The sequence below is a fragment of the Benincasa hispida genome, chromosome 6 (genome assembly GCF_027475165.1).
Source record: "Benincasa hispida cultivar pf3 chromosome 6, pf3_genome.v1.1, whole genome shotgun sequence".
Lineage (NCBI taxonomy): Eukaryota > Viridiplantae > Streptophyta > Magnoliopsida > Cucurbitales > Cucurbitaceae > Benincasa > Benincasa hispida.
In genome coordinates, this window is record NC_143483.1 from 43,426,490 (window position 1) to 43,453,641 (window position 27,152).

Genomic DNA, 27,152 nt, shown 5'->3' on the forward strand with positions numbered 1-27,152 from the left:
ATACATTTAAATTTCAAATATTTAATATCATATTCACGAAACAATATTTGAAATAAACTGTATATTTAAAATTTATTAAAATTAAATGGATATTTTAACCTTAGATTAATAAGAGAAAGAGCGCGGGAAAATGCGAGTGGTAGAGAAAAGTCTTTCGAAGGAAGCTGTATCAATCGAATTGGAAATACGATGCCCCACTTCTTCAATGCGATGCGGACACTTCTGCTTTGTAGGACCGAAGCAGATTACTGAGAGGCCAAGCGTTTGATTTTTTCCACTTTATTTAATACATTCTTCATTTTTTATCTGTTTTCTTCACAAACATTGGCATTGGCGTTTTCGATTTTTCTTTGATTGAATGTGTGCGTTTTATTTTTCTTCTGATGGGTCCTTCCACTGCTGTAACAGAATCATTAGCTTTCGTGTGGAGTTATGATGTGTTTTTGAGTTTCAGAGGAGAGGATACTCGCTCCAGTTTCACCAGTCATCTTGACATGGCCTTGCGTCAAAAAGGAGTCAACGTCTTCATAGACGACAAGCTCGAAAGGGGTGAGCAAATTACTGAAACACTTTTCAGATCTATACAGGAAGCTTTGATTTCTATTGTTATATTCTCTCGAAATTATGCATCTTCTTCCTGGTGTTTGGATGAATTGGTGAAAATAATTGAGTGTAAGAAATCCAAGGGCCAGATTGTTTTGCCAATTTTCTATAAGGTGAATCCATCGGATATACGAAAACAAACAGGAAGTTTTGGAGAAGCATTGGCCAAACATCAGACTAAGTTTAATCCGAAGATTCAAATTTGGAGGGAAGCTTTAACTACTGCTGCTAACTTGTCTGGTTGGGATCTAGGAACTAGGTACATATTTTTACAGAAATTTGTGTCTTTTTCTTTCCAAATCTCATTTTCAATGCCATGTTTTTTTTAGAAAAAAAATTAAATTCATTTAGCAATGAGCTGCACAATTTTAATCTTAGAAGATCCATTCGCTCTCAAGATGCAATTTGACTTTGTTCATCATCTTTTAATTTTGGTATGATTATGTACTTCACAACAGGAAGGAGGCTGATCTTATTCGAGATATTGTTAAAGAAGTATTATCTATATTAAATCACACTTGCACGCCCTTAAATGTAGCTAAGTATCCAGTTGGAATTGATTCCAAACTAGAATATATGAAGTTTTGCTCGCGTTATTTTTTTGAGAAGGGAAACAAATTCCATTATCAGACACAACATAAGTATGAGTCTGATACTGGTGTTTACATGATGGGGATATATGGCATTGGAGGCATTGGTAAGACAACTTTGGCTAAAGCTTTATACAACAAAATTGCTAGCCAATTTGAAGGTTGCTGCTTTCTATCAAATGTTAGAGAAGCTTCAAAGCAATTCAATGGCCTTGTTCAACTACAGGAAAGCCTACTCTATGAGATCTTGAAGGATGATTTAAAGGTTGTTAGTCTTGATAGAGGAATTAACATCATAAGGAATAGACTGCGTTCAAAGAAAGTTCTTATAGTTCTCGATGATGTGGACAAACTTGAGCAATTAGAAGCATTGGTTGGTGGGCATGATTGGTTTGGTCAAGGCAGTAGAATCATTGCGACGACAAGGAATAAACATTTACTTTCCTGTCATGGCTTTGATGAAATGCACAATACTCGAGAATTGAATCAAGACAAAGCTCTTGAGCTTTTTAGTTGGCATGCTTTCAAGAAAAGTCATCCATCGAGTAATTATTTAGACCTTTCAGAACGTGCTACAAGTTATTGTAAAGGCCTTCCTTTGGCTCTCGTTGTTTTGGGTTCTTTCCTTTGTACCAGAGATCAAGCAGAATGGAGTAGTATATTAGATGAATTTGAAAACTCTCTGAACAAAGATATCAAATATATTCTTCAATTAAGTTTTGATGGGCTCGAAGACAAAGTAAAGGATATCTTTCTTGATATTTCTTGTTTACTTGTGGGAGAGAAACTTAAGTATGTTAAGAATATGCTGAGCGCATGCCATATCAATCTAGATTTTGGAATTATCGTACTCATGGATTTTTCACTTATTACAGTTGAAAATGGCAAAGTGCAAATGCATGATTTAATACAACAGATGGGTCATAAAATAGTTTATGGTGAATCTTCCGAGGCTGGAAAAAGGAGTAGGTTGTGGTTGGAGCAGGACATTTGGGAGGTGTTTGTTAATAATTCAGTGAGTAACTCTTACCTAAAGTATCTTTAATTTACTTATTTCCAGGACTTCACATGATGGAAAATGTTTGTCAAAGTAAGTTGCGAATTATGTTAAATTACTAAATCTATGACTTTGCAGGGAACACATGCAGTTAAAGCCATAAAGTTGGACTTGCCTAATCCCACAAGGCTAGACGTGGATCCACGAGCTTTTAGAAGCATGAAAAATATAAGATTGCTTATTGTTCGAAATGCAAGATTTTCTAAAAAGATTAGGTACTTACCTGATAGCTTAAAGTGGATTAAGTGGCATGGATTTGCTTATCGTTCTTTGCCATCGTGCTTCATCTCGAAAAATCTGGTTGGACTAGATTTGCAACATAGCTTCATCAAAAAATTTGGGAAAAGGCTTAAGGTAAATTATATTTCTACGGCATGTGTATTTGATTGGAGGCTTCTTCATTGCTTTTCTTAGAATTTTTAATGGGTAGCTTACATTTTTTTATTTTTTTATTTTTTAAATTCACTAATATGTAGTATTGTAATAATAGTTTCAAATATAACATTTGCAATATCAAAGATCGATACTATGACAACTTTTTAAAATTAGTTAATCATGATTAACTCAAACCATAGTAACAATTGATACATTTTTCTTTTTAAGTTCAACATTGGGTAGGGGGATTTGAAGGAAAATTTTTATTGATGGAAAAAAATGTCAAATTATTTACAGAAATAGTAAAAAAAAAAAAAAAAACATTGGTAGATACTGATAGACTTCTATCAACGTCTATCAGTGATAGACTTCTATAAATTTCTATCACTGATAGGCATTGATAGACTTCTATCAGCCTCTATTAAAGAAGATTAAAATTTTGTTATTTTGTGCAAATAGTTTCTCTTATTTTTCTATTTTTGAAAATCCACTGGATTTGAATCTAATTTTGTTACGAGATAGTCACTAATTCATATAAAGCCAGTGGTGTTTTTACTTTTTTAACATCAAATTTTCAATGGGTAACTTAGGGTTAGTTTGGTAGAGAATCCAAGTTTTGTTTTATGTTTTCATATTTACCGAGTTCAACAAATATGTGTTTGGTAGACAATCAAGATTTTGTTTCTGAAAATTGTTTTTGAATTTTGTGATCAAAATAGTGCAAAAAAATATTTTTATGTTTGCATTGTATCCAGATTTTGAATTTTGAATTTTAAAGTGCAGATTTATATTAAATAAAGATAAAAATACTTATGAATTACAATATGTCATATTATAAACACAAGTAATTTTTTGAAAAGTAAATATGTATTATAAATTATATAATCTAAGAAAATAATAATTGTACATAAAAATTTAACATAAAACATGTTCATAAATAAATTAATAATAGTTTATTGTCAACTAATATTTAGTGACTTACTATAAGTTTTATAATTTATAAATATAATATCAACCACATTTTAAAAAATTATTTAAATTAGAATTCTGTTTCTAAATATGCTACCAAACACATATCTGAAGACATGAAATGCAATTTTGTTTTTATTAAATTCATTGTTTTCAAATTTCTGTATTCAGATTCTCTATCAATATTATACATAAAAATGAATTTATAATGAATGTTGATATACTATTCATACACTTGAAATTAGTTTGAATAAAACAATGTACTTGAAATGATTTTTTTAGTGACTATCAATACACTATTGATACACCAATGATGTGCTCAAAATATATTTTGAATTAGTATCGATATACAATTGAAATACTAATGTTATATACATACCTCTTGGTCTTTAACATATATCATATACTAGTTGAGTTATGTTTGCTTTGGCTACACATGTTATATTTATGTATATCATATCGAATGGTATGCTTCAAATTTGGTAAATTAATAGTATCATTGATATGTATTTTTCTTTCTAAATTTGATATGTCACTCAACTAATATACGAAATATGAAGTATATTTATTATATAATTGATATACCAAATTAAATGCATATGATGTACCATCACAATCAATTTTGAAAATAGATTGATATTAATTAAAGTAAATTACATTTGGTATATAAGTTGTCCCAATTAATACAATTAAGATATACCATCAAAATCATATAAAAAAAGCTTAACACAACCAATACCAAAATCTAAATCACATCATCGAAATCGAATTAATAGAATGAAAACAACATACACCCTAACACCATTAAAGTCATGATATAGCAATGATACAAATGTTTACTTTATATTTGGTCGATCAATTGATAGATAAAACATATCAGATTTACACAAATGAGGGTAAAATTAGAATACTAAAAAATACCAAAATCGGGTAATTTCTTTTTTGTTGTATTCGCAAATTTAGAAAAACATTGCTAGATTTATAAAATGTGTTGTTGGGATATTATGATGGTGTTACGAATGTGACGACTTGCTAGGATATTCTAATGTACCTATTGACCCAATGTCTCCCATCTTTCTAAAAAAAGATATATTAATACTCTTATATCCTTTTGCAACTCATTACAATTTTCCTCAACACGTTAATAGTAGTAAAAAGTATGTTGTTGTTTTATGCAATAGTTATGGATTAGTCCCGTAGATTAATGTAAATAGATTATTAGTCTTGATATGGATTGAGTTTATCACTGATTTGCTTTTATACATGGAGTATTATTAGTTTACCCAAATATTGATTTAAATATATTCTACTTTTTCTGTCTTTACAAGTATTATTTTAGCCACTATTTTTGTAATATTATTTTATCTAAATTATGCTTGGTTTGCCACTTACGTTCTCCTTTTCCTTTTGGTTTCTTTTCCATGTGTTTTAGGATTGTGAAAAGTTGAAACATGTTGATCTTAGCAACTCTACTTTATTAGAGCAAATTCTTGATATCTCTGCAGCATCAAACCTTGAAGAATTGTATCTCAGCAACTGCACAAATTTAAGAGCAATAGATAAGTCTGTTTTTTCTCTTCATAAGCTTACTATCCTATGCCTTGATGGTTGTTCTAACCTTAAAAAGCTTCCAACAAGCTTCTTCATGTTTAGGTCTCTTAAATGTTTGAATCTCTCTTACTGCAAAAAACTTGAGGAAATTCCAAACTTCTCTGCAGCACCAAACCTTGAGAGTTTGTATCTCAAAGAATGCACAAATTTAAGAATGCTTAATGAGTCTATTGGATCTTTGGATAAGCTTGATACCTTGGTCCTTGTACAATGCACTAATCTTACAAAGCTTCCAAGCTATCTTAAGTTAAAGTCCCTTACTCGTTTAGAACTTCGTGGGTGTCGTAAGCTAAAAAACTTCCCAACAATTGCTGAAAGCACGAAATCTTTATTGTTCTTGGATTTGGGTTTTACTGCCATAAAGGAACTACCTTCATCAATTGGATATCTTACTGAGCTCTGTGAACTAAGACTTGATGGTTGCACAGACCTCATCTCCCTTCCCAATACAATTTATTTGTTAAAGAGTCTTAAGGAACTTGATCTTGGTGGGTGTTCTAGGTTTGAAATGGTCTCCCATAAATGGAACCCAACCATCCAACCGGTATGCACTTCCTCAAAAATGATGGAAACAACTTCATGGAGCTCAGAATTTCCCCATTTACTAGTTCCAAAGGAAAATTTATGTTCTGGGTTCACATTTTTGGATCTTCAATCTTGCAACATATCAAATACCGATTTTTTGGAAACTTTCTGTAATGAAGCCCCTTTCTTATATGATATACGTTTGTCGGGAAACAAATTCTCTACTTTACCGTCATGTCTTCATAAGTTAATGTTTCTATGGAATCTTGAATTAAGGAATTGCAATTTTCTTCAGGAAATTCCAAACCTTCCCCAAAATATACAAAATTTAGATGCAAGTGGATGCGAGTCGCTGGCTAGAAGTCCAAATAACATTGTGGATATAATATCGAAAAAACAGGTTCGTCTCTTTCCATCCAATTTGTTCCTCTCTTGTAAATAGTTTTATGCATATGAGTTCTTATTCTATAGGACCTTACATTGGGTGAGATCTCAAGAGAGTTCTTACTAACGGACATTGAGATTCCAGAATGGTTCGGCTATAAGACTACAACAAATTTGATAAGTGCTAGCTTTCGTCACTATCCAGATATGGAAAGAACTTTAGCTGCCTGTGTTAATTTCAAAGTGAATGGAGATTCATCTAAAAGGGTGGCCCTAGTTTCATGCAGTATATTCATCTGCAATAGACTCCATTGTTCTTTTACAAGACCATTTCTTCCATCAAAATCAGAATACATGTGGTTAGTAACAACTTCTCTAGCATGGGGCTCCATGGAGGTGCAGGATTGGAATAAAGTTTTGGTCCGGTTTGAGGTTCATGAAGAACATGTTGAGGTTAATGTAACTATAAGAAGCTATGGTATCCATGTCACTGAAGAGCTCCATGGGATGCAAACGTATCTCAAGTGGCCGGTGGTAAATTATGCTGATTTTTATCAAATGGAGAAATTGCAAAATCTGTAAGTGAGCCTATATCACTCCCAGTTTTATTGATTGTTTACTTGTTATTTATTTACTCATTTGGAGTGAAACTATGGTAGATCCCTAAGGGGAAGCTGGATGAGATGGGATATAGGGGTGTTTGCGGGGAGGAGTTTTTTTTTTGCTGTTTCTCATACGGTCTGGATACGTTCTACGAAAATAGCACGTAGAGGGAATAGGAACAATAACAAAGAGCAAACTGTAGAGTTCTTAGCTAAATATCATACGAACAATAATCTCACATCGAAAAAGTTACAAGGAAGTAATAGGATCTAAGCACCATAAAAGAACTCTAGGACTTTGGTTCCAGATCATCTTAATTTAGAAACACTTAAGCATAGTATACTAACTGCTAAAAAACCATTATTATTATTCTTTTCTTTTATTAGTCTTAGGAGGAAAGAGTTTCTTAAATAGAAGAAATACCTAATTACAAATAAGGGAAAAATAAAATAATTACAAATAAGGAAAGAATAAAATATAGCAAATATAATACAATAAGTACAATATAAAATTTCACAACAAAGGAAATAATCAACACTCCCCCTCAAGCTGGTTTGAAGATATCATTCATAGCCAGCTTGTCAATCAACTTGTTGAATTGCCACTTTGGAAGACCTTTTGTTAACAAATCTGTAATTTGCTCTGTTGTCGGGAGAAAAGGAATGCATATTATTCCTGTATCAATCTTTTTCTTTATGAAGTGTTTATCAACTTCAATATGTTTGGTCCTATCATGAAGGACTGGATTATGGGCAATGGAAATTGCTGACTTGTTATCACAATAGATGCGTATGAGCATTATCTGAGAGAAATTCAATTCTTCCCATAGTCTTCTTATCCATATGCCCTCACAAATACCATGGGCTAATGCCCTAAATTCTGTTTCAGCACTACTTCTTGCAACCACACTTTGTTTTTTATTTCGCCAAGTAACCAGATTTCCTCCAACAAAAGAGCAATACCCTGAAGTAGATCTTCTATCAGTCGTGCTTCCTGCCCAATCAGCATCAGTGTAAACCTCAATGTTTAGGTAGTCATGCTTCGTGAATAATATACCTTTTCTTGGAATACCTTTCAAATATCTCAAAATTCTATAAATTGCTTCAAAGCGAACTGACCCGGAAGCATGCATGAACTGACTTACTACACTAACTGCGAAAGCAATGTCAGGACATGTGTGAGAGAGGTATATTAGTCTCCCTACAAGCCTCTGGTACTTTTCCTTTTCTTTTACTTCTTTTTCAGTTGCAGCAACCAATTTTAAATTTTACTCAATAGGAGTTTCCGCTATCTTGCAACCAAGTAAACCTGTCTCATTCAGTAGGTCAAGAATATACTTCCTCTAATTGACAAGAATGCCATTTTTAGATCTGGAAAACTCCATTCTTAGGAAATACTTTAAGGTTCCCATGTCCTTGATTTGAAAATCATTAGCAAGGTGTTTCTTCAAGATATTCACTCCTGTCTCATCATTACTTATAAGGATGATATCATCAACATATACTATCAAAACGACCAACTTACCACGTCCAGTATGTTTATAGAACATAGTATGATTAGCTTGACTTTGACTGAATCCATAGCTTGTGACTGCCTTTCCAAACCGTTCAAACTATGCTTTGGGAGATTGTTTAAGCCCATATAATGATTTCTTTAACTTGCACACTTTGTTAATCCCGAGATCCACCTTAAAACCAGGTGGCAAGTCCATAAAAACTTCTTCTTCAAGATCCTCATTGAGAAAGACATTTTTCACATCAAGTTGATAAAGAAGCCAATCAAAATTAACTGCCACATACAACAAAATCCTAATAGAATTAATTTTAGCTACTGGAGCAAATGTTTCTTGATAATCAACACCATAGGTCTGAGTGAACCCCTTGGCAACCAATCTGGCCTTGAACCTTTCAATACTACCATCAGCTTCACATTTTACAGTGAACACCCACGGTCTTCTTATCTTTTGATAGTTCGACTATGTCCCATGTGCAATTTTGTTTCAGTGCATTGAACTCTTCCATCACTACTAATTTCCAATTCAAATCATTTAGGGCTTCCTGTATATTCCTTAGAACAAATAGGTTGGTTATTTTGGTTGTGAAGGCTTCATGACAGTTGGACAATCTATGATAAGAAAGATAGTTTTCAATGGGATATTTGGTGCATTTACGAGTACCTTTCCTATGGGCAATTAGAATATCAAGATCAGAGACATCAGGTAAAGGATTAGAAGGAGATGAAGAACTAGGAGAAATAGGAGTAGAGTGTCTAATACCTGGATCTTCAGGATCATTCATCAGAGTATTTGATTGGTCCTGTGATAAGTCAATTGTCTGATCTCGGACTCTTTGAGTCAAGTTTCTTCGATTATAAACCTGAAGTTCAGGATTTCGACTTGTAGAGTCATTTTGTAGTGTTTCTCTCCTTGAAGAAGAACTCTCCATACTTGGTATCGAAGGACTAGAGCTCATAATGGCAGGACCACTGATGTTTGGGAGAGATAAAGTATCCCAAAAATTATCTTCAAGGTTAGATATCTCCCCCTGAAGAAAATTTGGGCCAAAAAAAAGTTGATTTTTCAAAAAAGACACATCCATACTCTCAAAATACTTGTGGGTCAAAGGATCAAAACATTTGCAAGCTTTCTTATGAGAAACATAGCCTACAAAAATGCATTTAGTGGCTCGAGGATCAAGCTTAGTTAGAGAAAGAGGAGAAGTATGGACATAAGCAGTACACCCAAACAATTTAATTGGTAAATCAGAAGACAGCCGATTATTAGGAAAAAACTCATTGAAGTGATTAAGAGGAGATTTAAAATTCAAAACCTTAGACGACATTCGATTGATCAGATATGCAGTTGTAAGAACGACATCACTTCACAAATATTTTGGAACATTCATTGAGAACATAAGGGCACGAGCAACTTCAAGTAAGTGTCTATTATTTCGCTCAGCAATGCCATTTTGTTGAGGTGTGTCATGACATGTAGCTTGATGAAAAATGCCCTTTTCTTGCAAAAAATTGGTTAATTGTTCATTGAAATATTCAGTGCCGTTATCAGAATGAAAAATTCGAATTTTAGTTTGAAATTGAGTCTCTATCAATTGTAAAACCGAACAAAAACCTCTTCTACCTCTGACTTTTTTGTTAACAAATAAAGCCAAGTTAAACGAGTGTGATCATCTATAAAGGTAACAAACCAACGTTTACCACTATGAGTTAAGACTTTAGATGGATCCCAAACATCAGTATGAATTAAGGAAAAAGGTGATGAAACCTTGTACGGTTTAGGCAAATAGGTGGATCGATGATGTTTGGCAAAAATGCAACTTTCACATTGAAAAACTGAACAATCAAATCCTTTAAATAAATCGGGAAACAGATACTTTAAATAAAAGAAATTTGTATGTCTTAATCTACGATGCCAAAGCATGATAGTTTCTTTAACAGAAGGAGAATAAGCACTACTCAAGCCCTGAACTTTTTTATGACTAGCAGAAACTTCATCAAAGTAATAGAGACCATCAATCATCCTAGCATGTTCACTCGTCCCCCCCCGATTCCTGATCCTGAAAGATACAATGAGTTTCATAAAAGATAACACGACAGTTAGCATCCTTAGAGAGTTTACTAACAGACAACAAGTTACAGGTTAATTTTGGAACATGAAGGACAAAATGTAATATAAGTTTTGTAGTCAAAGGAATAGTTCCTTTTCCTACAATAGAGGTGAAGCTGGCATCGGCAATGCGATTTTTTTCATTGCAATACACAGGAGAATATGATTCAAATAAACAAGAGGAACTGGTCATATGATCAGAAGCTCCAGAGTCTATAATCCATGAAGATGAATTAAGGCAAGAGAGAGCTTGAGGACAAGTACCTGATTGTGCCAAGGAAACACTAGGATTACCAGATGATGAATTGATCTGTAGCAGCTTCAGAATTTGATCAATTTACTCTTTGTTAAACAACATTAGCATTAGAGGCATGTTGCTTAGAACTTTTCCAATTTGCAGGTTTTCCATGAAGTTTCCAACAAGTTTCACGTATATGTCGAGGTTTATTGCAATAGTTGCAAACTCGAATGATGGGTACATTAGTGTCGGACATATCGTTGAAAAAAGAAAACCCAGAATACAAAATCAGTAGATCTGAAAAAAAAAAAAAACAATACAAAGGCTTTAACGAACCAGCAACTAGGAAAATTATAGTTGACGGACAGCGGCAACCAGTTGGCAGAAGACTGGGTTTTTTCTAGGGTTTCAAAAAGAAAAAAAAATAGGATTTTTTTAAAAGGGTTTCTTAAATAGAAGAAATACCCAATTACAAATAAGGAAAGAATAAAATAATTACAAATAAGGAAAGAATAAAATATAGCAAATATAATACAATAAGTCCGATATAAAATTTCACAATAAAGGAAATAATCAACACTAACTCTAGTTGTGTGAGTGATATAAAGCTTTAAGAGTTTTTTTTTGCCAATTGAGACTGGGGAGAGAATTCTATGTGGTTGTAATGACAATTCTTTAGTTTGGTTGAAGGACTTGAGTATAGTGTGAACTATGAGGAGAAGGACATTATTATTTAAAAGGCGCAGGAATTGAACCCTAAATTAAAAGGAATTATCGACACTATTGAATCTTTGTGATTTAGTTTGTAATTAGTTGAATATGGTACGAACTATGAAGTAAATGAAGGTCGTTTTGATTGTGTATGATATGATATGTTGTTTAATGGCACAGGGATATTGAGGATGTTCTTGTCAAACGCTTTTTTCAAGAAATTTCGTGCAAGTTAAGTTGCAAAGCAATGTTGCATGCAGGAAGTTATGATCCAGAAGCAATAATCGATTCCAACATACAACCTATGATTTTTCCGTTGCACGTAACATATAATGGTGCTACAGCGATATGTGGAATGGAAGGCATGGGAGACACTGCACTCGCCAACTCTTTGTGCAATAAATTTAAATGGTTGAAGGACCACCCTTACAGAGAAGCTTTAGATATTCCTACAAGCTTTTTCGAAGTCAAAGGAGGAGATCCACGTAGCTTATTCTGGTCTTTCCCCCATAAGCGTGGAGATGGTGAAAGAGGAACCAGTCTCAAAAGCCATACAATATCCTCAAAAAGGTATTTAATAACCTTTCGAAATTTGGATGATAGAGAATGTAGTGATGCATATGAATGGGTCATTACAGCAAAGCGTAGTTGGATTAGCATTCATCTTGCCGGTTCTGATTCTTTTGGAAGAAACTATAGTTTTCTTATTGAAAGGGTTGATACATCCTTATGGCCGTCGTGAGATTGATGTATCTTCCACTCAACTATGAAGCTATTAATTTTTATGCAACTTAAACTCTTCGGGAGTTGTATCAATTTAAACTCTAAAATTAATAATTGTATCGATTTAGATCTTTTACTTTAATAGTTTAAATTTGAAATGTGTAGATTCATCTTTTTTTTTTTTTCTTTTTTTTTATAAGAACAAATGTGTAGACTTATCTTCAAATGTTGGATAAATAAAATTATAGATTATAATTAATGCATCAACAATTTTCAAAATAAATCTTAAATAAAAAGCCTAAAAGTATTCACTAATGAAAGAGTTTAATTGATAAGATTGCAAGTCTCACGCAATATTTATCCAAACAAAACGTAATTGAAAGTGGTAAATTAATACAATTATTAGTTTAGGTATTTAAAAATTCTTTTAAAATTTAAGAATCAAAATGAGACAATTTAAAAGTTCAAGGTCTAATGTTGGAATGTTGGTACCGACTACCTTCCAACGATGAAACTGGATAGCAGCAAACAGAAAACTGTGGTCGTCAGAAATGTGGAACCTGCAAAACAAAAACTCGTAACAGGTTGAGTCACAGATCTCGCTCTCTTTAAGACATTTCATGGTTCTGCCCAGGTGTGCAAGCAGGTCAACTATATTGCTACGTCGTCCCTAGGATAAAACAACCCCAAAAAGGTCTCGATCAGAGATGCACCGTCACCGACCAAAAAATTGACACCGTTCAGATTGATTGCTTGAAAAAAAAATGACTGGGAGAATATAAACTAGAAAAGATGGATGAGAGAGGAGAGATGAGAGTATTATGAAATGAAGGGATGATTTGAGAGGTTGAAGGCTTGCGCCTTTTATAGGTGCAGAGAGCCAACAACCGCAAACAGCACTCGACCACAGAAAGTCATAAAATTGGCACTCATTGCGACACGTGGAGCATTGAAAAAAATAATAAAATAAAATAATTAATAATAATATATATTTTTAAAATAATCACACACATGCCTCGTCTCGTCCGAATGAACGACGACGGTGCGTGCATGTGGGATACCCACTGTACCCACATTGGTCTATATCCTCACTCCCTCTAAAATATGGATACCCTTTGGGGCCCAAACCCAAGGTCCAATACGAGAGTATATGAAGGAGATTTCACTTCCCAACTTAATCAATATGGGATTCCAAAAAGCCATTTTTTTTCTTTTTAAAAACCAATTTTCACTAACAATCCTCCACTTGAAAATTTAAATACATAAGAAAAACATTTTTCATCAAGCAGTTTTAGTCTATACAACACTGTGCATAAGCAAATGTGTCTTACGACTTGAATCTTTACGTAGTGTAGATGGTTCAGAATATACTAGAGTAACCCTTGGTTTTGAACTCTATCTCTAACAACATCTCACACATAGTATAATTAATGTGTTGTTCGAAAAGCCCGTGCTTTAAGGCCTAACACGTGTATCTTGGTTTAATGAATGCTCTAGAGAGTTTGCCTAAAAACTTCATAGGAAGCGGCCCCCACTTCCACATTTACATAAGTGATGAAGGAAATCGACACTCGAGATTTTCATGAGCAGCGGAAGCAAGACTATTCCAAATTACAATCATGTATCAACAATACATTTACAGTCGACTTCAATACAAGCGGTTATGCAAATATACAGAGAAATTACAGCATGAACTATAAATGTACAAAGAGATAAACTCTGTACGAACATCGGTAGAAGAGTCTCCACGCTTTGATGCACACTCTGATCGATCACAGCAACCATGAGCGCTCGATCTACATGACCGCAACACCACACGAACACAGAACGGACTCTTCGCACTCGTCCTAACGATCTCCTCTGCAACAACGAACGGCCTCCGCAACACCACAAACAGCCGCTGAAAAACCTCGATGGTGTCGAATTGAGTCTGACACCACCAACAAGGCGGCCTTGGTATTCTCAGTGTGAGAATCCAGAGGGTGGGCTCTGTTCGGCCTTGGTGTGAGGTAGACGAATGGAAGAAAGAACGATCATGTACATGACTGGGCAAGTGGGAGAATTCGGAGACCTATCGTATAGGTCGATGCCCAATCGTTTAGATAAAACTATACGATCGTCTAGCAAAAGCTATGCGATCGTTTAGCTCTATCGTTTAGTTCGACAGACTCTACACGATCGTTTACCTTGGGTCAGCGATCGTCTAGCAAATCTATGTGATCGTTTAGTAGGCACCTACACGATTGTCTAGCTAGCACCTACACGATCGTTTAGCTCGCCCAATCGTCGTTTAGTAAATCTATATTTACTTGATGACTTCTGTGAGTTTCTTTTCGCCGGAGAGAAAACTCAAAAAAATATTTTTCAAACTTTTTTAAAAAACTCTTCTTTTCAAAATAGGAAACCGATTTCCTTTTAAAACCTCACGGTTACCATGATCAATAACCACCCACTACATTTGGTTATTTAAAAGAAAAAGTATTAATTATCTAATGATCAATATTATTATAAATAGAAATGATAACCAACTTATCATACTATATTTATAATCTACAGTTTTAATATTTCATCTTATGAAACCATAGTTCTTTTTATATTCCATGGTATTTAATGTAAATCTCATTTACATCAATCCTCCACTATATGTATCTTATACATCATACCGATTATATCATATATAATCAAGATACCTCTTGTCAATTTGAACATTTCAAATCAACACCAAGAACTTGATCTTTCAAACATGAATCAAAGCTACCAAGGGGACCTCATGGACCTGTAGATCCGAAGCTCCAACGGTACGTGAATAACTCACTAAACTCTTTTGTCACGGGATCCACCATCCGTTAACTGCCAGACACTCCACTAAAGATCGACAGCTGAATCTTCTCACTACAGATATATTATGTGTCCATTTTCACCAATTAGCAGTGCGACCACCCTTCACAGATCGCTCGTAAGTACAGCTGGGCCAATAACCGTTATGCCCCTGTAGTGACATCTGTCTCCTTAAATACCACTGATCCTTCTAATGAACCTAAATCATAGTCCTACTATGGTTGAGTCTTCTCTTCCAAAGAGAAGTTGTGGCCATTATGTTCAAGCCCCAGAATCAGCTCTTAAGGGAGCAATCTCTCTACTTATCCCTGCTTCGGGAAAGGAGTGAATTCCATATTGTGGATTGAGTTCCTAGCTCCCAGATCAGACAAGTCCCCAAAAAGGTAGGTATGTTGAGTTGGCAATCTGGCCACTCTCACCCATACTAATCAAAGGACCGCCCTCAAAGGCAAGAGTTCACAAAACACTCAGGATTGAGGTCGTGTCATCTATGGTCGTTTAGGTGAGATGCAAGTCTCTAGTATCAATGGCGTTATATACAGAGTCTAGTCATCTCATGGTCCAGGTCTTATATAGAAACTCTTTGTATAGGACACCCCCGCTCCACGTCTCCACATGAATGGTCTGGATCAACCTACAACAGTTGCAAACCTCTACAAAGCGGGCCGTATCCGTAGTGTAACCAAGATCAGGTATCCCACCTTAATCCTTATACTACAGAGCAATTTAGGTTATCACTTAAGGCATGATCCACTTGTATATCACATACATGCTTAAGTTCACATAGGATAACCAAGGAGCTTTGTTTATTGGATATGAGTAAATATCAGAATTAAATAACACTTATTTTATTCATTGAAAAATGTGTATCTTTACAAAACAACGAGACTCCGGAAGAATTAGGATACCAATCCCAACAATTTCCCACTTGTCCTAATGACTCGGGAGACTAATGTACAATACAATATAAAAATGTACAATATACAATAAACTAGGGCATACCCTAGTATCATCTCCCACTTGCCTTAGACAAGATGCCGCATGTCTTGCAGACCCAGAGTCTCCAAGTGACCCTCGAACACTTTAGCCGTGAGTGCCTTTGTAAAGGAATCAACAACGTTGTGCTCCGATGCGATCTGCTCGACTATCACATCACCGCGACACACAATCTCCCTAATCAGGTGATATTTTCGTTCTATGTGCTTACCTCGACGATGACTCCGAGGCTCCTTCGAATTTGCCACAGCCCTGTTGTTATCACAATAAAGAGTGATAGGTAAATCCATATTTGGAACAACTTCCAAATATATAAAGAACTTCCGTAGCCAAATAGCCTCTTTAGCTGCTTCACAAGCCGCTACATATTCAGCTTCCATAGTGGAGTCTGCGATGCATCCTTACTTGATGCTTCGCCAAACTACAGCCCCTCCATTCAGAGTAAACACTGACCCCGATGTCGATTTACGAGAATCTCGATCGGTCTGAAAGTCAGAGTCTGTGTATCCTATAAAGATCAGATCCTTATCGCCATACACAAGCACGTAGTCCCTCGTTCTCAAAGATACTTGAGGATAGTTTTGATCGCCGTCCAGTGATCAAATCTTGGATTGGACTGATACCAACTGACAATCCCTACTGCATAGCAAATGTCGGGTCTGGTACACAACATAGCATACATCAGGCTTCCTACAGCAGAAGCATAGGGAATCTGTCTCATCTCCTCAACCTCTTGAGGTGTCTTAGGATATTGATCCTTAGACAGAACGATTACATGCCTGAAAGGTAACAAACCCCTCTTGGAATCCTTCATCTTATACTTGATCAATATTTGATCAATGTACGATGCTTGAAACAGGGCTAACCGTTGTTCTTGCGATCCCGAATGATCTGGATCCCTAGAACATATTGTGCGTCACCCAAATCTTTCATTTAGAACTGGGCAGCTAGCCAACTATTAATGTCAGTCAGATATGTAACATCATTCCCAATGAGTATCATCCACATACAGTACCAGGAAAGCTACTGAGCTGTTGACGATCTTCTTGTAAACACAAGGCTCATCAAAGTTTTGGTCAAAGCCAAATGACTTGACAGCAGTGTCACATTTGATGTTCCAAGATCGAGATGCTTATTTTAGCCCATAAATGGACCTATTAAGCTTGCAAACTCTTTGCTCTTAATCTGGAACTACGAACCCCTCTAGTTGAGTCGGTCTCCTCAAGATTACCATTCAAAAAGGCAGTCTTGACGTCCATTTTTCATATTTCATAATCATAAAATGTGGCTATGGACAGGAGAATCCTGATAGACTTTAGCATGACAACAGGTGAGAAAATTTCCTCATAGTCAACTCCCTCAACCTGGGTATAACCCTTTGTCATGAGTCTAGACTTAAAGGTTTGCACTTTTCTATCTACACCTCTCTTTCACTTTTAGATCCACTTACACCCAATAAGTCTTACCCCATCAGGTGGATCAACAAGCTCCCAAACATTATTAAAGTACATAGACTTCATTTCCTGGTTTATGGCCTTAACCCATTCATCTTTGTCAACATCCTCCATTGCTTTCTTAAAAGACAATAGATCCTCGACCCCATATTCGTAATGAGGTTTTGGGCTTCAATCAAACCCATGTAGTGATCCGGTGGATTCATAACCCTCCCACTACGTCGAGGCAGTCTCAAATCTTGAGCTAGTTGACTAGATGTTCTGACCTCAACAACTCTTGTTGATCCGTCGGCCTATTCAACAACTCTTGTTGAACCCTCAACAGTCTCAATCTCACTAGAGATCTCACGTAAAATTAGTTTACTTCGTGGCTTATAATCCCTCATGTGATCTTCTTCCAAGAAGATAACATTAATGGAAACAAACACTTTGTTCTCACTTGGATCGTAGAAGTATTCTCCTCTCGTTTCCTTGGGATAGCCTCCAGAAAGGCAAACCTTCAAACGCGATTCCAACTTCTTTAGGTTAGTCACTAGTAAATATGCCAGACAACCCCAAATCCCGAAGTGGCATAAACTACCTTTACGGCCTTTCCATAACTCAATAGGTGTTTCAGAAACACTTTTTGAGGGAACGTTGTTCAGGAAATAACATGTCGTCTGCACTGCATAACCCCAAAATGAGTCTAGAAGATGAGCATAACTCATCATAGACTGTACCATGTCCAACAAGGTCCTATTTCTCCTTTCTGATACACCATTCTGCTGAGGTGTACCTAGGGCCAAGAGTTGGGACGCAATCCCATATTTTATTATATAGTTCTGGAATTAGAGGTCCATATACTCTCCACCACGATCAGATCGTAGTATTTTTATCTTCTTATTTAACAAGTTTTCAACTTCAGCCTTATACTCCTTGAACTTGTCAAGGGCTTCAGACTTATGTTGCATTAGGAAGAGATACCCAAACCTTGAATAATCATCTATGAAAGAGATGAAATATTCATACCCACCTCGAGCTCTAACATTCATCGGACCACAGAGGTCTGAATGTACAAGCTCCAAGGCTTCCTTGGCTCTATAACCTTTTCCAGTAAAAGGTCATTTGGTCATCTTGCCTTCGAGGCATGATTCATATACCGACAAGGAGTTTTCTTCTCAACTCTTTAGAAGTCCACTCTTCACCAACTTCTCAATCCTATTAAGGTTGATGTGACCTAACCTTAGATGCCAAAGATGGGTGTTTTCCTTTGGAGAAATCTTTGGTCTTTTAGCTGTTGTTTCCATACTGAACATTTCAGTGTTAAACAAGGCTTTTATGACTAACGACCTTAGTACATATAAGTTATTTTCCATTGTACCAGAACCAATCTCCATTCCATTCTTGAAAATAAACACTTTATTTTCAGAAAAAGAGAGGTATAGCCTTGTTCAATGAGACAAGAAACCAAGATTAAGTTTCTATTAATATGAGGAAGTACAAAAATATTATCCAGTAACAGATAACATTTCTTGTTAACAAATAACTTCAGCCTACCTACAACAACAACTGAAACAACCTCACCATTACCGACTCGAAAAGTCATCTCTCCTTGTGGCAACGTTTGGCAGGAACTAAATCCTTGGTAAAAGGAACTGACATGATTGGTAGCACCTGAATCAAGGATCCAGGAAGAATCATCATTCTTTACCACACATGTCTCCAAGACCAATAAATCATATTTACTATCTTGTCTCCTTTTTTGGAGAGTAGTGAGATGGAGGTTGTTTTTTACCACGAAATTCGTTTCACACGATTCTTTCCACTATAATAAATTGGTCATTTTTAAAAGCTTTAAATGAAAATACTAACGAGTTGCTGAAAAGAAAAACACATTGACCTACGTTAGATTTTAAGCAAATACCCGTTGTAAAACAAAACAACAATCAATAAGGTTTTAGCAAAACTAACATGAACCTTGTGTGCCATCTAGTTTCGTAATGACGCTTCAAAGGATTAGGAAAAAATCCGCCGAAGGGTGGTCAGTTATCCCTCCTCTGAATTGAGAAGTTCTCAACCGGTCATTAATGCCAAAACAACTCTTGCTTCTATAACGACTAGCCATCATTTATTTGGCCAAGAGATCATTAACTTACTTAACAATCTACCGTAAGTGTGACCCACCATTTTAAGGCCTAGAGGTCCGTCCCAAAAGGCCAATCTAAAGGGAAAAAATCCGATTGAGGCAAAACCTAAAGTGACCCTATCCATTTTTGGAGTTCACCTTGATATTGACCAACTGCACAAAACCCATCCAAAGGGGGCCGCATTGAAGGTGACACGAGGGCGTACAGAATGATCTCACGGTGTGAACCAATGACAGAGACCATAGGACGTGTTGACACACACCTTTCACCCACTTACTATAAATACTCTCTCCGTCCACCTTGATATTGACTCATGCAAACACCATCCGAAGGGAGATGCATCCTGGGGCATCTCGAGGCCAAGCATGAATCTCATGATGTTAACATATAGGGAGAAACGTGAATGGAATCATAGATATATATGATACGCCTCCTCCTCCCACTGAGTATTTTATAACCTAGGGTTTAGTTTACTTAGAAAAACACGACTAAGGATTTTAACTAAGTGACTTTTAGGTTTTTCCAAGAGTAACTTTTACTTTGGATAGTTGAACAACTTTTGATCATTATCCATTAGACTCTTTAACGGACTCTTTGACCAAAACGTCGCATGCTTGTTGAAAATCTATCTAATTCACATTTCTAGATAAGTTCTCAGGTAGGGTGTTACGTTTCCGTCAACTTAAAAACCCCATCCTAGCCAGAACCCGCCTTAGACAAAAGGTCCCTTATAAATAGGTTTACAACAAGTTTAATCTTTTATTCCAACCAATTTAATCTTATTAAACCGATTTTAAAAGATTAATCTAGGTTACTAAACTCGTTAGAACCACTTGAACTTAGGTCTATCTCAATCCAGTTTTTAAAACCTTTTTAAGAAACTTGAGTTCACTCTAAGTTCGCATGCAATCTTTATTGATTTTAGGTCTAATTTTCTTTATAACACTTATAAACGAAAACAACCACAACGCGAAGCTAACACATGCAAGACATTCATAACGCTTATAAACAGCCTAAGTGTCATGCTCAATGCATTGTCCATTCATTGCTACTTCTTTTATATAACACTTATACAAAACAGCAATGAAACAAACAAAACGTGCTTCCATTCACCCTTAGACTATCACATTTATAATAAAAGGATGATGCATGATAATGCTCAACGCATGCAAAATATAACTCTTATATTTCATGATGCATGCTCATGCTTTCAAGTAATTTCTTCATGTAAGATTATAACATTTATAATACATGATGCATGAATAATTGCACAACCTAAGGTGGGTTTTTAACTATATGACAAACACTTTGACATATAAGAATCATACATCACATGTATAAGCAATAAAAGATGATGAACCAGGTAAAATTGCCTTAAAACACAAAAGGGAAAGCTAGCTATTACAAAGACAAGGAGTCTCCAGTTCAAACAGGCGAACCGGGTTTTGAACCGCTCGAAAAAGCATCGCTTCTTCAACCATCCATCGTGTACAAAGCACCCCGTGATCGTCTATACGATAAAACAAGCCCTTCATTCTATTGCTTACTAGCACTCCTAGAGTTAAACGATCGTTTAGCATTACTATACGATCGTCTAGAAAAATCCAAACGATCGTTTAGCCATTACAACATGATCATATACCTTTACTAAGTGATGAAGCCTGAAGTACACAATCGCTTAGCGTGCTCTACACGACGCTCGCCTTCCGCAATTGTCTAAGCGATTATGATGCCGCAAAGCACCATCGCCTAAGCGATCGCTTAGCTAGCGTCTCCGTATCGCATATGTGCAATTGCATAGGTAGTAACGAAGCGATGAAGCTTGCTAACTACACGATCGTCTAGTGTGCGCTTTCTACTAAACGATGAGCATCGCATGCTCTCACTACGATCGCCTACCTCCAGTACCTCCATGATCGCACAACCAACGCTACGCGATATGGTAAACGATTACCCCATCACTTAACATTAGCTAAACGATCGTTTAGAAAATACTACACGATCGTCTAGAAAAAATATTTAAACAATCGCTTAGTAAAATTCCTACGATCGTTTACCTGAGGCTACATGATCCGATCAACGCTTGATCTTCTTCTTCGTTGACAATTGTATCGTCATGCCCCGAAGCTTCATCACGAACGACTCGACGAACTCGAACTTTTTGAATTACAGACTCGATTGCAAAGTTAATTTCGCCCAAAAACGCAGGGGCCCTTACAATTAACACTTTGTAATAACGAAAGCTTTAACAAAAAGGCAATTTAATCCCGAAACATTCATCAATTCATCCACAAATGCAGAAAACGATTAACTACAAATGCATAAACCCATCGCGGCTGTAAAAACCGTTCGATTCAGATCTATAATTTGGAATATCAGAGAATCTGGCTCTGATACCAATTGAAGGAAATCGACAATTGAGATTTCCGTGAGCAGCGAAAGCAAGACTATTTCAAATTACAATCATGAATCAACAATTTATTTATAGCTGACTTCAAGACAAGTGGTTATGCAAATATACAAAGAAATTACAACATGAATTATAAATGTACAAAGAGATAAACTTTATACGAACATCAGCAGAAGCATCTCCACGCTCTGATGCGCACTCTGATCCATCACAGCAACCATGAGCACCCGATCTACACGATCGCAACACCGCACGAACACAACAAGAACTCTTCGCACTCGTCCTCAACGATCTCCTCAGTCACGAACTCCTCCGCAACAACAAATGGCCTCCGCAGCACCATAAACGGCCTCCGATAAACCTCGATGGTGTCGAGTTGAGTCTGACACCACCAACAAGAAGACCTTGGTATTCTCGGTGTGAAAATCTAGAGGGTGGACTCTATTCAGACTTGGTGTGAGGCAGACGAATGGAGGAAAGAATGATCGTGTACACGACTGGGCAAGTGGGAGAAGTCGGAGACCTATCGTACAGGTCGATGCTAGCAAATGCTATGTGATCCTTTAGCTCTATCGTTTAGTTCGACAGACTCTACATGATTGTTTACCTTTGGTCAGCGATCGTCTAGCAAAGCTATGCGATCGTTTAGTAGGCACCTACACGATCGTTTAGCTAACACCTACACGATTGTTTAGCTAACACTTACACGATCGTTTAGCTCGGCCAACCGTCGTTTAGTAAATCTATATTTACTTGACAACTTCCGTGAGTTTCTTTAAGCCGAAGAGAAAACTCAAAAAAACATTTTTCAAACTTTTTTTAAAAACTTTTCTTTTCAAAACAGGAAACCAATTTCCTTTTAAAACCTCACGATTACCATGATCAATAACCACCCACTACATTTGGTTATTTAAAAGAAAAAGTATTAATTATCTAATAATCAATATTATTATAAATATAAATGATAACCAACTTATCATATTATCTTTATAACCTATAGTTTTAATGTTTCATCTTATGAAACCATAGTTCTTTTTATATTCCATGGTACTTAATGTAAATCTCATTTACATCAATCCTGCACTATATGTATCTTATACATCATACCGATTATATCATATATAATCAAGATACCTCTTGTCAATTTGAACATTTCAAATCAACACCAAGAACTTGATCTTTCAAACATGAATCAAAGCTACCAAGGGGACCTCATGGACCTGTAGATCCGAAGCTCCAACGGTATGTGAATTACTAACTAAACTCTTTTGTCACGGGATCCACCATCCGTTAACTGCCAGACACTCCACTAAAGATCGACAGCTGAATCTTCTCACTACAGATATATTATGTGTCCATTTTCACCAATTAGCAGTACGACAACCCTTCACAGATCTCTCATAAGTACAGTTGGGCCAATAATCGTTATGCCCCTATAGTTACCCTTCACAGTCTCTTTAAGTACCACTGATCCCTCTAATGAACATAAATTATAGTCCTACTATGACTAAGTCTTCTCTTCCAAAGAGAAGCTGTGGCCACTATGTTCAAGCCCCGGAATCAGCCCTTAAGGGAACAATCTCTCTACTTATCCCTGCTTTGGGAAATGAGTGAATTCCATATTGTGGATTGAGTTCCTAGCTCCCAAATCAAAAAAGTCCCCAAAAAGGTAGGCATGTTGAGTTGGCAATCTGGCCACTCTCACCCATACTAATCAAAGGATCACCCTCAGAGGTAGAAGTTCACAAAACACTCCGGATTGAGGTCATGTCACCTATGGTCGTTTAGGTGAGATGCAAGTCTCTAGTATGAACGGTGATATATACAGAGTCTAGTCATCTCGTGTTCCAGGTCTTATACAAACTCTTTGTATAGGACACCCCCGCTCCACGTCTCCATATGAATGGTTTGGATCAACCATCTGTAGTAGTTTACAACACTTGCAAACTTCTACAAAGCGGGTCGTATCCATAGTGTCACCAAGATCGGGAATCCCACCTTAATCCTTATACTACAGACTGATTTAGGTTATCACTTAAGGCATGATCCACTTGTATATCACATATACACGCTTAGTTCACATAAGATAACCAAGGAGCTTTGTTTATTGGATATGAGTAAATGTCAGAATTAAATAACACTTATTTTATTCATTGAACAATGTGTATCTTTACAAAACAACAAGACTCCGGGAGAATTAGGACACCAATCCCAACAGGTGAGTCTATCAAGAGTACACCTATAGCAAGGTACCCCACTTGAAATCAAGTATAGATCTCATTAAGAACTAAATTCAACATTTCTTACGCTTTAGGATATCATACTCAGAATCTAGGTCATAGGAAGGGGACTCTGTGTTAGTTTTAGCATGATTCACTTTGTGTTACTTGAGATCAATTATTACCCTGAAACTTGTTTCTTGGGATCTCTAGTTTATAGGTTGAGTTTTCCTCATAGTGATTCATCTCTCTATAGGCAAGAGTCCCATCCTTTTTTAGGTTTTGAAAACCTTCTTTCTGGCCTATCCTTTCGTCAAAGGATCTGCCATGTTTCCATCAGTTCGTATATGATTTATTTTATCAACACTAGTAGTGAGAAACTCTCTAGTGGTACTGTGCTTACGACGTATTTGTCGTCTCTTTCCATTGAAATAACGGTTATGAACTTTTTTGATTGCTATAGTACTATTGCAATGGATCAATACGGCTGGTACTGGTTTTTCCCATAGGGGAATCTTTGATAACAGACTCGGCTTCTTCAGTAGCCTTTGCTAGTTGTTCATTCGTTTTCTATCATGTGGTGTATTAGGAGTGTTTAGAGTAAAACAGATTGGAAAAATAAATTCTAAGTATGAGTGTTGTATTGTGCCTTGATGCATCCAAATATGTGCAATGTGTCGAGGCATTAGAGTTATACACAGTGAGCACACAACTCTTTAAAATGGCATTCAAGTTTTTCTCGATTAAACCTAAGTATAAATCTAATCTAGATTCTTGGCAAGTCCAGGGTCGAACACAGGGATTCAATTCACTAAACACAGAGAATGCATTGTACTTGCAGTAGGGGTTTTCCTAAATAAATGCAAAAGATGTGTTATTTACACTAACATGCTATGTCTGTGCAATGTGATACAAAAGAGCTGAGTGGAAAATGATGGTTCAAGTGAGAATGGAATTTTTGTAAGTGGACGCGCCGGTTAAAGATACTTGTACATAACTTATGTAGTGTGGATGAAATGGGATGGTTTGCTTATCTTTCTGTTCATGCGTTAGACTCCATTCAAAATTTCTCAATGCAAATGACATACAAGTCTATCTTTAGGTTATATGCGTCTAACTTAGAATGCAAGGAAAACCAGTAAGTCTATCTCTAGCTGTACTAGGCGTTCTGCTTCATGCGACTTAGCTATTCTTTCAAACAACTGAGTTAAAAATGCTTTCACCAAGTTGTCAAGTTGGGTTAAGCGTTGGAACAGAATTATGCATGAAGTACTAATGCTTTCAACATAAACAGGAGACAAACAGTAGCAAAAGTGATGATCAATTATATGAATTTTATAAAGGATCAATGAGTCTTTACACAGAACTATATTCAATCAAAATGATATGAAAATGATATTAAGAGAGAGAATGAGTCAAGCCAAAGAATGCAATCTCTTGTAGTTTTTTGGCTCAATCTTGTTGTGTACAATCACTTTAAAGAGCCGAGGACAGAGTATCTTTCTCAAGAATAACTTTCTCCACTCCCTGGCCGACGGTGGTGGTGGTTCTCAGTTCCTTCAGTCGTCTTACACCTTGACACAACTTGTACAGTTAAAACTAAGTCTAAAAATTTACAGAGAGTATGGAGTTTCTAATTGTCTCCCCTTTTAATTCTGGAGGGTCTTCAAGTATTTAAAGGCACTGGTCTCGTCCACTTGGAGGATGGTAGCAATTAAATCCATGCCCTGGTTAGCATTAAATTCCATGTCCTGGTTGGCCGCCTGAACTCTTGGAAGCTTTTCAGATACCGCCCGTTGCAGGTGCCCATGCTTGCAAGTGGTTATGTGACACAATCAGCCCAGAGTAACGAATCTTCTATGCGTTGAATTCCCTCCGACGCATGGCTCATGCGTTAGCGCGTTTCCTGTGGCACTTTTCTAATGCGTTGTTGTCAGTTCTTGCATTGAAATCCTGCAAAGTAGTGCGTTAGTGCCGCGATAATCAGTGACAAAACTTCTTTTACATGAGTTTGCTATTGTTCAAGTAAATCCATACGTTTCTATTAAAAATGAGGAGAATTTATCATTAAAAACCCTAATTGTTCCAACTTAAGAGCAAAGATAACTTGTATTTTTACAAGTTATCAACCACCCCCAAATTTGAACAATGCTTGTCCTCAAGCATTCTAAAGTAATTCCTTGCTATCTCCTCAGCCTTAGTACTCAAGTTTCACCTCTCATCATATTCAATCACAAAGCTAAATAAGAGTTGAAAAAATATACTTAGCTTGACGCGTTTCTTAAAAAGACTAATATTTTGTTTCTAGTGCAGCAGACTTCTTATCGCAACTCCTTCCATTTCTAAAAAAATTTCAATCTTTTCTAAACCAGTAATGCGTAAGATGCTTTTTCTTTTAAACAAGAAACAAACACTGGATAAAAAGAAAATGATTGCGTACTTATTTACCCATGCATTGCTCCAGTTATCCCATTTTCGTTTTGGCTTGCCCCCACGGGTGTCATGTGAGCATCCAACTACGGGTGAGAACCCTTTACAACTAAACTCGTATCTAATATTCATTCCTTTTTCAAGGTATAGTTTCTTTCTTTTGACTAGATAGAGGAGTTTTATGGGACACGTTGGTCTAGGTGACTTAACTTCGTTTTGGCTTGCCCACACAGGTGTCATGCGGATATCCAACTACGACTAAGTGCCTGTTCCAACTAAGCTCATGCATATTAAGATTCTTTTCTTTTGAGGAAATGACAGAGGAGTTGCGTTTGAATTTTTTTATTATTTTTTTCCCTTTTTTCTTCATGGTATATTCGTTTTTTTCCCTTTTTCTTCATGGTATATTCGTTGATGCATTTACACTCGGATTTCCCCCATCCTTAAATTTGGAAATGAGCTATACTCATCCCAAATTTGGAAACGAGCCAAATCCTCATTTCTAAAAAAGAAACAAAGTTTTAAAAAGCTTTGAGAAATTGAAAAGAGTTTAAGATCTAAAGCTTGCCACACGTTAGAAAGTAAACTTAATCTTTTAAGAGAAGTTCAAGCCTTGTCTATTTTCCTCACTCTAATCTTATGCTTATGAGTTCATATAGTTGATATCA

At 36.2% G+C, this 27,152-nt stretch overlaps 1 protein-coding gene across 4 annotated transcripts; it reads left to right on the top strand.

Moving 5' to 3' along the window:
• The first annotated feature begins 281 nt into the window (after positions 1-281).
• Positions 282-12,153, top strand: LOC120070051 (disease resistance protein RPV1-like). 4 transcript variants are annotated; one of them, XM_090314985.1, is made up of 6 exons: positions 282-862; positions 1,062-2,208; positions 2,329-2,604; positions 5,027-6,130; positions 6,202-6,692; positions 11,549-12,153. In XM_090314985.1, exons 1-6 carry the CDS (start codon positions 384-386, stop codon positions 11,556-11,558), a joined length of 3,507 nt encoding a protein of 1,168 aa, XP_090171111.1. In that variant the 5' UTR covers positions 282-383; the 3' UTR covers positions 11,559-12,153. The 4 variants fall into 4 exon arrangements, with proteins under 4 accessions (XP_090171111.1, XP_090171113.1, XP_038877835.2 ...); XM_090314987.1 differs by having other exon boundaries at positions 287-549; positions 2,069-2,208; positions 11,469-12,153; XM_039021907.2 differs by having other exon boundaries at positions 307-862; positions 11,469-12,153.
• Positions 12,154-27,152: the final 14,999 nt, after the last annotated feature.